The 14,105-nt window shown below is 47.4% G+C and overlaps 2 protein-coding genes across 2 annotated transcripts in view; one reads left to right on the forward strand and one right to left on the reverse strand.

Moving 5' to 3' along the window:
* CMTR1 (cap methyltransferase 1) overlaps nt 1-1,566 on the forward strand; it is a 53,974-nt gene extending 52,408 nt beyond the window's left edge. The window contains exon 24 of the mRNA XM_072641973.1: nt 1-1,566. Within this exon, the coding sequence (XP_072498074.1) occupies nt 1-133 (133 nt within the window). The 3' untranslated portion in view covers nt 134-1,566.
* Nucleotides 1,556-14,105, reverse strand: part of CCDC167 (coiled-coil domain containing 167) — a 26,580-nt gene continuing 14,030 nt past the window's right edge. Inside the window, exons 2-5 of the mRNA XM_072641974.1 lie at nt 7,130-7,224; nt 6,460-6,512; nt 2,509-2,709; nt 1,556-1,892 (exon numbers count right to left, since the gene is read on the reverse strand). Coding sequence (XP_072498075.1) covers nt 2,558-2,709; nt 6,460-6,512; nt 7,130-7,224 — 300 coding nt within the window. The 3' untranslated portion in view covers nt 1,556-1,892; nt 2,509-2,557. The remainder of the gene's footprint in view (nt 1,893-2,508; nt 2,710-6,459; nt 6,513-7,129; nt 7,225-14,105) is intronic.

Below are 14,105 nucleotides of genomic sequence, written 5' to 3' on the forward strand. Positions count from 1 at the left end.
CATCTGCTACTATGGGCGGCTCTTCTGGGAATGGGGTGATGGTGTCCGAGTACATGACTCTCAGAAGTGTCAGAATCCTGAGAAACTGTCTAAGGATGACATCCTCTCCTTCATTCGAGAACACAGTGTCTGAGGATCCAGCCGAGGACATCATGGCCACCCCTGAGGACCCTTGGCTACTGTCTGAGGAAGGAGGGAGGGGGCTGATTGTCCTATTTGGAGCAAGATATCAGCAGATAAGAGAGGTCACTTCCTTCTTAGAGGAGAAAGAATGGCATTCAGCGCACATCAAGGACAGGGCATATGACCCTCTCCCCCTGCTCATCCTTCCCTTGCCCCTAGAACACTTTATGAGTATTTTGGAAGGAGCTAAGGAAGTTGACATTGCTTTTGCTCCTGGTATAGCCCTTTCAGTTCCCATCCCCAGAAAGACATGGTGGGAACTCTCTCCTATAGAGGGGTGGCCATTAGAGGGTCAGTTCCTGGGTATGTGGGGGTAGAGGCTCCTGATGAGAGATCATTGCTGAAGCGTCAGAGCTCCTGGACTTCCTTGTACTTCTCCTGTCTCTTGTTTGGGCTATCCTGGGAGTCCTTCCCTTTCAACCAAGTAGCTGAAGTACTACTTGGGCAGCATGATGAGTAGGGGAAGAAAGACTGTGACTGTTGGACACATCAGTCCTTGTATCTGCCCCTTGCCCTTGATGGTTCCCAGAACCTGACCTCTCATAGATTTTTCTTTTTTTTTTTTTTTTTTTTACCTCAGTGTAAATGTCCATTGGAGTAACCAGAACGTTTTTTCTAGAACTGCCTCCTACCCCATTCCCACTTCTCGTTCAAGCCTGAGTAGGGCAAACAACTTTAAAAGTTGAGGAAGCAGCTGCCAAATGTTGCCCAGGCATCTTGTTCAGGAAACGGTGGCCCTTTCTGTGTTCTGGAGAAATACCTTTAATTGTGGGTTATCACAATTGGCTCAGTGCCCATAGGAGTCTCTGTGGGATGTTCTCCTGTCACAGCAGTGATGCCCAATGTGGGGGCTTGGCCCAGCTCTCTTTGTGTTGCCAAAGATAAGATGCTGGAGGGTTTGAGTGGAGTTTCTCAGGCCCGAGATCATTCCCCTCCTCTCTTTTTCCCCAGCAAAAGGCACAACTTGCTTCCATGTTTTCTCATGGGGTGATTACCTCTCTCATGCACAAAGAGGGGAGAGGGACCAGAGGTCCTCACTGGAGGAAGGAAGCATGTCTAGGAGCTATTTGATGAGAAGCACATCAGTGCTTAGAGAACTCATAACACATTTCCCTCTGCCTTCCCTTGGGGCCCAAGCTGGAGGGCCAGAAGTAAAGATTCTCTTTGCTGGGCTTGTTTCCATGGTGACAGGCAGAAGGTTGCAGGGCGGGGGAGTGTCTCCACTGTGTCCATGGGGTGGACCAGCAGTCTTCCTCTATCCTGCATTTGGTAGTAGTAGCCCTGCCTACAAAGGTAGCTTATTTCCACCCAATACTGGGTTAGGGGTGTGTGTATGTGTCTCATGGCGCCTCAGATCATTAAAGGAAAAAGATATTTTTAAAACCTGTGTAATTCTGTACTGAAGGTTGGCAGTTTGTGCTTGGTACTTTGTAGCATGGGAACTGACTGACTTGGTTGAAGACTATCTGGGCTGTGAGGTGATGCAGAGGGAGCTGTCTAAAAAAAGAGGGAAGTGAGGGAGCTTTAAAATCAACAGGCTCTGATATCCTGGAGAATAGTCCGGCCTAGTGTTACCGTGCTGCTCTCCATAAAAGCAGAGATGGTGGGGAGGACAAGGCCGAGGTGGAAGGATCTGCCTTGCTCAGTTGCATAAATCACACAGCTGGCCAGCTGGTGGCACATCCACGATCCAAGATCTGTCTGTGAGACTAAAATAGCAGAAGCGGCAGACTAATTAATGTCACTTTAGACTCTGGAAGGAGGGGAGGGGAGGGGAGAGGAGGATGGCTTCACCGACCCCCTCCCCCTCCCCCAGCCTTTCACTCTTTACTTCCAGCCCTGGACTGCCCCTTCCAGAACCTAACCACATTATTTAGTGGTTTTCCCTACTATTTTTCTGAATACTTCTCTCCCCTTCCCCCAGGCTCCATCCTGCTGCCTCCCCCTCCCTTCCCCCAGGGTCCCTCCTTAATATTTCACAGCCTTCAGTTCCCCTGAGCTCTTTTCCTCATTGCTTTACATATTTAATTGGTTTAATCTTGCCTCCTAGCTGCTTGAGCCCCTTCATCATTTTAGTTGCTTTGCTCTGGCCTCCCTCCAGCCTTCCTGGTCTCCTTTCCCCTTTTCTGTCCCATGTCCCCATGCTGCGGCGGTGGGGGAGGGCAGAGCAGGTGGGATCCGGCCTGGCCAGTGATGTCTCTGTTGTGCCTGAACTGCCAGAAGCCAGCTGTGGTGGGTGACTTCACTGACCTGCGCCCATCCCTCACTGCAAAGCTTATTCTAATTTACTGGCCACTGTCACCCATGTGTCTGTCTGGTGATTACCATGGCTGCTGCTGCTCACTCACAGCAACTTCTTTCCCTCTAAGATGGATTAGGTCTGTTCCCTTGGAGCTTTGTGGCTGCGTTTGGCCCCTGAGCTTCCCTTTGCTGTACAGGCCTGATGGCCCGTTTTTCTGCAGTGATTGAAGGCTCTGTTGGGTGGCTTGAGAACACCCAAAGGTGCAGGTGAGGTGACAAAAGGCCCTGTTGAAAAGAGCATTTGGAAGCTGTCACTTTGTTCCTCGGGCCTCTGCCAGATATTTACCTCTGACTTGGGACTTTTGAGGGCTAGTTCCTGAGTCCTTCCCCCAACATTTCCTCCCTCTCCCCAATCATCCCTTCAGCTTCAGGAAGACTGGCATTTACTTGGCAGGTAGCTGTCTGAACATTCTTTATTGGCCATTCTCCCTGGGAGGAGCCAGCACCACTCCCTGCTGACAGCCAGACTCTGTAAACCAGGAGGGTTGAATACAAGACCTGGCACCGGAATCTTGGCTTAGGTAGGACCAACCCCCAGGGTCTTGTTAGCATCTCTGTCCAGGCTGGGCACAGGCATCTTTGGGAGGGAGCAGATAGAGTCCAGAAAGGCGGACCAACTTTGATTGTCCTAGTCCAGTTCTCCAAAAGCATTATGGCTCCTTGTGCTTGGCAGCGGAAACCAGTACGGTCACATAGTCCAGTAGGCATAGGCGAGAAGGAGAAGCAAGAAGATTGCCACAGAGAGCAATGTGTTCTTCCGGTTCTCTCTCCTAAGGGACTTCAGCTCCCTTTCTGTGAAGAAACCCCCCCACCCCCAGTGTGATGGGGGCGGGGCTGCCTCTTTCACAGTCCACCTCCAGCAGTGACAACATTTGGGAGCATGTACCAGGCCGCTTCCCTTCTTGGTCAACCTCCACCCCCCACTGTTCTTTTTCAACCTAGCTCTCCACATATACGCTTGGGGCCCCCAGAATTGAGCTCAAGCATAACTTTGGCATGCTTTCCACTCCAGCCCACAGTTACATCGTCTCCTCCACATAAATGCTGTTTGAGTCCAAAGAGGGCACCCAAAGTAACCAGAGGGACAGAACCCACGGGAGGAGGAACAGATCTTAGCATAGGGGAAGTCAGGGCAAGGGGGTCTCTATAGCTATCATTGAAGAGCCATGAAACTAAAATGTTGGAGCTGAGAAAGTCCTCAAAAACCGTGTAAGAGCCTACAATGATGTATAAAACCAAAGATGTCAATAAGAACATTTGTAATAAAAGCGGTAGGGAGAAATCATGTAAGAGTTTAGAGTTGTAGACCAAAGGGAAGGGGAGTGACTTGCCCAAGGTCACATCATGCATGGCAGAGCCAGGACAAGTCTAGGTCTTCTTTCTGGGCAAGTAATTAGTCCTCTCTAACTCTTCAAGGCATGTAATATCTCCAGGAAGTGTATAGCTATAAAGGAAGGGGACCCACCTAAATAATGTCCTTATATTCTGGTCAGGCCTTGTGGTCTCTCAGCAGATGCTTGACAAGTACTGGGTGAACTTAACTGTAGTGTTGCTAATTCTCGGTTCTGTGTAAGAGGGAGGCCAGCTCTGAGAATCAGAGGAAGTCACAGCCCCTAATGTGAAGACAGTGAGGGCAGGGAGAACAATCCTGTCTGCACTTGAAGGCTGTAAGGTTATCCTAAGCTACCCTACCCGTCCCCAACCACAGGATATCAGGCTTGGGGAAGCTGTTAGAGCCTTTAAAAGCTATTCACCTGCCTTGAGACTACCAGGCCCACCTCCCATCCAGAGGGAGCTCTTCCAGCACTGGTTTGGGTACCAGCCTTGGAGTCTAGAGACTTGTGTTCAAATCCTGCTTCCTTCTCATTGGCTATGTGACATGGGTAAGCCACAATTTCAGAACCTCAGTTTCCTTATCTGTAAAACAATATTAATAGGACAAGAGCTGAAGTGGACTTCAGGCCATCTAGTCTGACCTCCTTTAAAAATGAGGAAAATAGGCCCAGGGAGATTAAATAACTTCCCCAAGGTCACAGTAGATAGCAAGCTTCAGAAGTGAGATTTAAATCCAGGTCTTGTGATCCTTGAGCCTGTGACTTGGCTAGTTTTAATCCAATCCCACAATCACTTTTAAAGTGTGTGTCTACTGTGAACAACGCACTATGCCAGGCACCAGGAAGACACGAAAGTAGCTCCTCTTCCCTGGAGAGTTACTTTCTATTGGGGGGGGTGGGGTTGGGGGGGTGCAGTGGGGTAGATATATATTATATAAACAGGCACGTATATTCATAATCAGGCCTAACAAGTGGGGGAGTGCGTGCACAGGCAGCCTACGCAGACACAGAAATCCAGGGGAACAGCAAGTTTAGCAGTTTGGTATGCAATGTGTGAAGGGATTAATGTAAATAACCCTGATGCCACACTGTGAAGGGCTTTAAAAACCAAACCGAATTTTGTACTTTATCTTTGAGGCAGTAAGGAGCCACCGAGGATTCTTGAGTAGGGGAGTGACTTAAGATTTAAGAAGATTATTTTGGCAGCAATGAGGAGGTATATTCTAGAAGTGAGATCCTGGAAATCAGAAGTCCAAATAGGAGGTTGTTGGAATAGTCCAGGAAAGAAGTGATGAGAGCCTGAACGAGGGTGGGATCATGTAATAGAAACCTGTGGCGGAAGAAGTGGAAGGTGCAAACTTGGATGACTGAGGGATGGTGACAGCCTCAAAAGAAAAGAGGAAGTTTAGGAGTTGGGGGGGGATAATGAATTCCTCACTCTGGTTGTTTTAAGGAAAATGCTCTAAACCTTAAAAGCTCCACAGAACATTTTGACTTTTATAAATGTGAGCTATTAGCAAGAGGGGACCCTTGACCAATCAATAAGCATTCCTTGTCCACTTTTTATGACAGGTCCCCCTGGGTTGGGAGCAGGGGGAATGCAGGCTGGGGAGGGCAGCGGGCCAGGAACGAGTCCAACTTGGTCTCTGATTATTTCCTTGATTCTCAGTTCAAGTTCTGGCAGGGTCCCGTTACTGCTGCCCAGCAGGTGGCGGTATGACCCCACTCTCTGGGTTCCAGGTGCAAGAAAGGATGTGAGGGAACAGTAGCAGGGGTATCCTGCAGAATGATGGGAAAGGCCTGGGAAGACGGGTAGGGAAAATATCCAAATAAGAGGCATTTTTAGCCTATTGGAATATTGGAGCCAGAAGGGAGTGTAGGGACCATGTCCAGAGAGGTCTCTGAGGAGGGAATGCCCCTGTTCCTATCTGGCCGCAGGCTGGTGAACTGAGGCCGCCACATCAGCTGCCGGTGCTGCTTGGAATGGAGAACTGCGCCCCCCAAAACCCACTGTCCCCCTAAGCCAGATAAATTCGATGTGTTCCAAATGCCCCTTCCTTCCTTCCCTTTCCCTATATGGCTCTTGAGCAGCCTCCCCCACCAGAGAAAGGAGGTATTCTGGATAGAGGAGTCTGCATGTCTATGGGCACAGAGCTATAGCATCTGGGGGGCATTTCCTTCTCAAGGCTCTTCTTTCCCATGTGAAAAAGGATGGGGTTGGACTGAGTGAGGACTGAGTGAGGTCTGAGCTTCCTTCCAGTTCTAACGCCCACCCCATCCAGTGTTTTTCAGGATTCAACCTAGTCCCCAGCTGCCTCCAATTCCCCCTCCCCTTAAGGGTATTGGCAATGGTGGATCTTTGTGTACATGAAATCTTGGGATTCCCAGAGAACATTCTCTGTGCCTCAGTTTCCTCCTCTGCAAAATCAGGGTCAGCTGACTTGTGAAATTTTCTTTCATCTCTGACATGCTACAAGGGAGCTTGTTTCCTCCAGCTCCCCTGACTTGGCATTTGTGGTCTGTAACCCCACCCCACCCACTTTGACCAGCAGGGGGCAGTCTCACCCCACCACCAAAATCAAGAGGGCCGAGCTCCCCAGGGTGCTAGGTGCGTACACTTGTAATCCAAGGAAATTCTTACCATAGCTGGAGGCTTTGCTTGTCAGGTTGTTCTTTTCCTTCTCCAAAGCTCTCCTAGAAGGGTTTGAGGGTGGGGGTGGGGGTGGGGGAGTGGGGATGGAGAAGGGAATGGAAAAGGGCAGAGAAGCCGCTTTGTACCTCCGTCCCCTTCCTCCCCTTCCCTCCCACTACCACCATCCCAGAGCCCTCCCTGCAGGATGCAGGAAAAAGGAACTGGGCACAAAGAACCGTGCTCCCACTCCCTAAGCTGGAACTGTGACCAGGAAGGGGCCATACAGGCTTGTCAGCCTGGGAAGATGTGTATCAGAGAAAGAAGGCAGCATTAAACAATGACACTAAGCACCCCTGTGTATGTACAGTTCTGGCCCTGGTTTGTGAGAGCCAAGCCTCGGGCAGTGGAGAAGAGCCACTAGGAGATGGTATGTTAGACCCCTGAGGTTGGGGAACAGGTGGCAGGAGAGGGATGAGAGACATGGAGTGACCTGACACTTCTCCCTCTGCATTATGGGCTGGCTTCTTAAGAATCCTGGCTAGCTTTGGGGTGATAACAACAAGGGAAGCTGACACCAGCTGGCAATGGGGCTAACACCTGGGGGCCGGGGGAAGAGGAGTGGGAGCTGAGTCCCAGGCCCATTGTATTCAGCTTCCGCCTGGTAGGGCAGCAGTGTTACCTGGCCTCTGGGCTCAGCTCCTCCATGCGAAGGCGGCCATTGACTTCCTCCAGGTTTCTCCTGCACAAGGACAGTTTCTCCTCAAGCCCATCTATCTGAAACACACAAGCAACAACAGATCATCCCCCGATCGGGAGGAGGGGAGAACAGGGCAACAGATGCTTGTTGGGAGAAAAGTGCTTTGTAAAAAAAAAACCCACCAAACAAACCATAAAGGGCTGTGGAAATGTGAGCTATTATTATTATAATCTGACACAATGGTGGCTAATCCCTTAACACAAATGCATTTCTATTTTCATTGGGCAGGCATTTATTGAACACACATAGCTTCACACAGGTATATCTCACTTAATGAAAGAAATATGTTCTTGCCAGGTTACATTATAAGCAACGAGCCACATTGGCTTCTATTATATTTTCAGGGATGCAGTCCCAGGGGAACAATTCTGGTTGCTGGTAATATTTTTGTCAAAAGCTACCAAAAGGAGATGCTGGAATCACCTACAAACGGAGGGTCTTCAGTCCCAGCCCCTCCGTGAGTCTCCAGAGGTTGCTGAATTGAGGAATCTGTCTCGTTAAATGAAATAGACCCAATCTATTTAATTCTTAAGTATAGATTTTTATAGAATGGGTTTTAGTGTTGGGTATTTGGCTTTGAAATGCAGTTACACACACACACACAGAGTTATTCATCTCCTATGTACCTGAGGCTATCCACCTTCCACCTCTGTCCTAATATAGACAACCCAGGATCTATATGGGACTCTATAAGGGTAAGTAGGAGGCCCAGGATAATTTATTGTTGTTTAGTTATTTTCAATGGTTTGCCATTTCCTTCTCCAACTCATTTTAAACATGAGGAAACTGAGGCAAACAGGTTTAAGTGATTTGCTCAGGATTGTACTGCTAGTGTCTGAAGTCATATTTGAACTCAAGTCTTCCTGACTCCAGGCCCAGCACCTCACCAATCGTACCACCTGGTTGCTCCAGGATAATTTAGACTGCAAACAATAAAGACCTGATTGAATAACAATTGCTTGGGTTTCTATCCTGCTTTAATTATACAGCAGTGAGCTCAATGATTCTTACAATAGTCTTACAATAAGAGGGGTGGAGCAAGAGGAATATTGAGGAAACGCTTCCTGGATATCTTCAAACCATATTCCCAGCATTCAGGTCCTCCACAGCCCCTCCTTTCTGCCTTTTTCCAGCCCTGGCTCTCCTACATGTTGCCTTTCCCTGTTAGAATGTAATCTCTCTGAGAGCAATGACTGTCTCACTTTTGTAATTTGACGGTGTTGGACACACGGCACTTAATAAAAAGACTTCATTCATTTACTCTGCCCATTTCATAGGTGGGGAAACGGAAGCCCACAGAAATTGTGACTTATTTCAAGGGAGTCTGGTCCTCTGCTTCCTTTTGGGACCTTTTCTTCTGCTGGGGGGTGGGGGAAGGGGGAGGAAGTCAACCATTTTGGAATCGATGCTTCCCAGGTCTAAGAGGCCAGATCCCAGAAACACCAATAGACTTAGATCTTCATGTCCCTCTTCTGTGGCTGTGCTGTACTTACTACTTATCCCTTTACTTCCCATCCATTTTAGGTGACAGCTGCTTCCCTACACAGACCCGTGCCCAGTCCAGGTGATAACCCTCCAGGTAACCTGCTTATCTCCTCCCCTAATTTTAAACCTCTGCCAACTCAAAATTACTTACACGGAGCTCTGCAGGAGGGAGCAATGGCAGAGACTTGAGTTAATTGCCTGGTTAATTGTTTCATTAATCTGCTAATGGGCACCAAGGGGAGGATTGTCAGGGGGAACCAGCTACCAAGGGAAAAGGTGAGTGTGTCTAAGAGGGAGGTTTCCTGATGCCCATGTTAGTGGGCTATCTGATAGGTGGCTTTGAGGTCAGACTATGGGCATAAGTTGAGGTAAGTGGATCCAGAACTTTAGGGCTTGAAGGAATTTTGGAATGGTATCCAGTCTACCTAAAAGCTCCATAGGTCAGGACTGTAATCATGCCAGACAGAGGTGTCTTCTACTTTGTACCAATGGAGCCTCATCTTTTATCAGTCAACTTAGCTCTGTACTTCAATCAAGGAAGGAAGAGGATTGAAGAAAGGAGGCAGGGGCCAAAAGAAGAGGAAGGAGGATGAGGAGGGAGGAGGAAGAGGGAAAAGGGGAAATAGGAGGAAAGGAGAGGAGGATGAGGAAAAGAAGAAGAGGAAAGGGAAAGGCGAAGAAGAGGAAGGAAAGAAATGAAGGAAGCAGGGAGAAGAGGAAGGAAGGGGACAGGAAGTTGGAAAGGGGGTAATAAAGAGAAAGAACCTTCAGTTTCCAGTGAAGAATTCACTGTGGTGGGCTTCTAGAGGCTAGTCCTAGAAGCTGCTATTTAGAAGGTCTCCAAGCATTGTTGAAGACTGTGGGAAAGCTCCAGGGGAAACCCAAGGCATGGTTCCTGTTCAGAGGAAGCTTAACATCTGGCTGATTTGTTTTCTGGGATTTGGGAGATGTAGGGACAGTAGAAAGAGCCCTAGATTGCAAACCAGAGTGCTTGAGTTCCCATCTTGGCTCTGTGGGACCTTACTAAACCTCTCCAGGCCTTGCTTTCTCTCAGAGGACTTTTTCAAGGTTCCTTCCAGCTTGATGTTTCATCATTCGTAACTGAGATTTCACATAAACTTGTGGGTAGTTTGTCCATCGCTGGAGCTAGCAGTTATCATCTTATTACTGGTCACTACTTGTAAAGAAATACCTCTTAGAGGCAGGCAGGGAAGAGCAAAGGAAGGAGACTCCAAGACCCTGAGGAAAAGTCAGGGATTCTCTGGTTGATTCTGGAATCTCCAAATTATCCTACTTTGATATTGGGGAGCACTCTGTGACAATGGCTGAAAGGTTTTCCTTTACATTACAGAAGCACTAGGCATCATGCTGAAAGGAACATGGCATTTGGAGGTCAAGGACTTGGGTTTGAGTCTGTTTCAACACTTACAGGTCCTAGGACCCTGGACAGCTCCAATTTATCTCTAAGTTTTCTTACCTGTAAAATGGACTGGATGTTCTCTGAGGCTCTTTCCAATCAACCAAAAACATTATTAATGCTTTAGGCATCAAGAGGTATCAGTGTGTCAGGAACTGAATGTGCAAATACAAAAGTGAGACTGTCTGCCCTCAAGGGACTTACCTTGTATTGTGGAGATAAAATAGGGTATACACAGGATGTATATAGAATGAATACACAGTGATGAGGTGGAGAAAACATTAATAATTGAGAGAATTAGCGAAGTCCTTTTGAAGGAGGGGGCGACTGAGCTGAGCCTTGACAGGAACCAGCCTGTACAAAGTGGGAGATGGAATTCTCTGTACAGGGAACAGTAAGTCAGTTTGGCTGAAATGAGGTATATGTGTGGGAGTAACTTGTAATCATCCTGGCAAAACAGGCTGCAGCCAGATTATAAAGTGCTTTCAATCCTAAACAGAAGAGTTCATATTTTATCCTGAAGCCAATGGGAAACCTTGAGCAGAAGAGTGGCGTGTTCTGCTCCATTTCACCTGGGCCCAGTCTCACAATCACCACCTGTTTACTAGTCAAGCTGGACATTCCACAGACGTGACCTTCAACATGTCTCAAATGATACCAACTACATTTTCCCTGAAGTCCATGCCTCCTCTTCTGAATTTCTCTGCTTCTGTTGAAGGCACCACCATCCAAATTCAAAACCTGAGTGTCATCCTCAGCCTAAACTTCCTCACCCCACATATCCTATCCAAACATCTCTGGAATCTGTCCCCTTCAAAGGAATCACTCGGCCTGCATCACCTCTAAACGTAACTATTGGAATGGTCTCCCTTCTTTGTCTTTGGGCAGCTAGGTGGTGCGGTACATAGAGCATCTTGCTTGGAGTCAGGAGACCCGAGTTTAAATCTCTCAAACACTTACTAGCTGCATGACCCTAGGCAAGTCACTTAACTCAGTTTCTTAATCTCTAAAATGAAGATAGTCTAGAGAAGGAAATGGCGAATCACTCCAGTACCTTTGTCAAGAAAACCCCATGGATGTTACGAGTTCATGTAGAGACTTCACTGAACAATAACTTTGTCTCCGCCCATTGCAATCCATCCTCCACACAGTGGACAAAATGATTTTCCTTAAGCTTAAGTCTGACCATGTCATCTCCCTATTCAGAAAATTCCAATTGCTCTTTGTTGCCTCTTTGATGAAAAATAAACTCCTCTGGTTAGCTTTTAAAGGCCTTTGCAATTTGACCCCAACCTGTTTTTCCAGCCTCATTACTGTACTTCCTATGCTATACTGTCTAGTCAAACTAGGTCTGTTGCTGCTCTGCACATGCGATACTCTATCTCCAAACATCATGCCTTTGCACTAGCCACCCTCCGTACCTGGAATACACTCTCATCTCACCTTTGCCTCACAGTCTTCCACTTTTTTCAAGACTCAGATCAAGCACCATCTTGGCAGCTATGTAGTACATTGGGTACAGTCAGGAAGACATGAGTTCAAATCCAGTCTCAGATACTTTCTAGCTGTGTGGCAAGCCACTTAGTCTGCCTCAGTTTCTTCACCTGTGAAATGGGGATCATAATAGCACCTTGTGGTTGTTGTTCAGTCATGTCCAAATCCAGGGTTTTCTTGATAAAGATACTTCAGTAGTTTGCCATTTCCTTCTCCAACTCATTTTATAGATGCAGAAACAGGCTAACAGAGTTAAGTGACTTGCCCAGGGTCATACAACTAATAAATTTCTGAGGTCAGATTTGAACACAGGTCTTCCTGACTCTAGGCTTCATACTCTATCCACTGTACCACCTAACTGCTCTGGAAAGAGCATTTTTTGTTATCATTGTTCAGTCATATCTGACTCTTCACGACCCCATTTGGGGTTTTCCTGGCAAAAACAGTGCAATGGTTTCCCATTTTCTTTTCCATTTGTCTCATTTTACAGATGAGGAAACTGAGGCCAACAGGATTAAGTGACTTTCCCAGAGTCACACAACTAGTAAGTGTCTGAGGCTGGATTTGAACTCAGTTTCCTTGACTCCAGGCTATTCTCTATCTTTCTCTTCAATGCACCACCTAGCTGCCTCAGCAGCTACCTCCTTACCAAAAAACCTTCCCAGCCTGGTTCTAATCTACATCTGTCAGATGGATCTCATGTTACTACCCCATTATGCACTCTGCTTTCTGACCCAAATGGCCAATTTGCTGGTTTTCCGCACACGATCATTCCACTTACTGCCTCCAAGAGTTGCTGTGAGGATCAAATGAGATAATATTTGTAAAGTGCTTAACACATAACAAGTACTATATAGGTGTAAGCCATATTACTTACGTGAAGCTTTTCCTGACTCCCCCAATCACACGCCCCTCCCTCGCAGGTATCATGGATACACTTCATGTGTATGCCCCTAGTATCTAATCTCCTTGAAACCAGGCGCTGTTTCATTTTTTGCCTATTCTTAGTGCCCAGCCCAGTACCTGACACACAGATGCTTAATGGATGCTTGTTGATTCAGTATATCAGTTTGGCCCATGTGTGGAGGTTGGTTGGAGAGGAGAGAGGGTAGAAGGTGGGAGACTAATCCGACAGTTAGGGCTAGGAAAGAAGTGATAAGGTCTGAAGTAGGGGGGTTATGGAATGTGTAGCAGAAGGGGACAGACACAAGAGAGGGTAAGGAGATGGGATGGAGAAATAAATCTTGGCAACTGACTGGATTAGGAAAGTTAGGGTAGTGAAGGAGATGGAAGAGTCTGGTGTGACTCGGATGTTTCACACCTGTGAACTGGAAGAATGGTGATGATCTCAAAAGAAATAAGAAAGTTAAGAGGGGCGGGTTTTGGGGAAAGATAATTGGATATAGTGGGTTTGAGATGTCCATGAGACTTGGGGGGGGGCGGTGCTAGAGGGAGATATGTTGAACAGGTAGTTGGAGATCCTGGACTGATGTTCAGCTCTAAATCTCTGATCTTTGGATCTGAACTGCAGGAACCAGTAAGAGCCATGAGTTTGCCTCTGATTCTCACCCTATGTCAAAGTCATGCAGCATTAGCCATTGAGTCAAGAGTCAGGTTGATAGAGGAGGAGTATATTTCACATGCCAAGGGAGGCCAAGGGCTGCCAGTCAAGTCACCAATAGCTATTTCTGAAATCCTTCCATACTCCTAAGTCAGGACAATCACAGTCTCCCATCTTATCCCTGGTGCCTGAGATCCCAGGAGATCCCAGGAGTCACAAGGAGGGCTTACTCCTCTGGGGGTGGCCCTTATGTTTTGCTTACTTATGAAGAATAAGCCCTTTGATCTCTGGGAAGAGGTTAAATGTTTCCATTCCTACCCAGCTCCAGGAAGTCGCCAGGTGCCCAAACAATAAACAATCTCTAGAGAGCAAGAAGCAGGGCTCATGCTAAGCAAATTCCTAAAATTGAGGTTGGCAAGTGATTAGTGACCAAGCCAAGCTGCCATCGTGCTCTGGGCACTGCCTGTGGAGTTGGCAGCTTGAGGCCTTTATCTGCATGGAGCTCAATTCATCTGCAGCCCCACTGGATATTCCCACTCTCATTCACCACTTTTTAATGAGGCTTAAATGGGTGACCACAAATCAAGGTTTTAGGGACTGCTGTTCTAACCTCCTTCCATGAATATTTATGTTCCACCAAGGGCCCTCTCCTTTTAGTTTCTAAACAGCAATTTCCCCTTCTTTAAAATCCAGCTGCTGTCGATGTGGCACTCAAATAGGGTAGGGGTCGGAGGTGGAGAGTAGTTTAGAGAGAGGGAGGAGAGGGCTCAAGGATTTCCATTCAGCCATGAATTTATCCTCAGGAGATGTCCCAGCATGACTGCAGAATTCCCAGGGTTGAGAAAATGCAAGAAATTGGCAAAGGAGCCCTATCCCCCTTCAGCACTCACTGAAGCAAAAGCAGCTCTTGAGTATCTGTGCTAATGGGCCAAGAGAAGAAA

The sequence above is a fragment of the Notamacropus eugenii genome, chromosome 2 (assembly GCF_028372415.1).
Source record: "Notamacropus eugenii isolate mMacEug1 chromosome 2, mMacEug1.pri_v2, whole genome shotgun sequence".
Lineage (NCBI taxonomy): Eukaryota > Metazoa > Chordata > Mammalia > Diprotodontia > Macropodidae > Notamacropus > Notamacropus eugenii.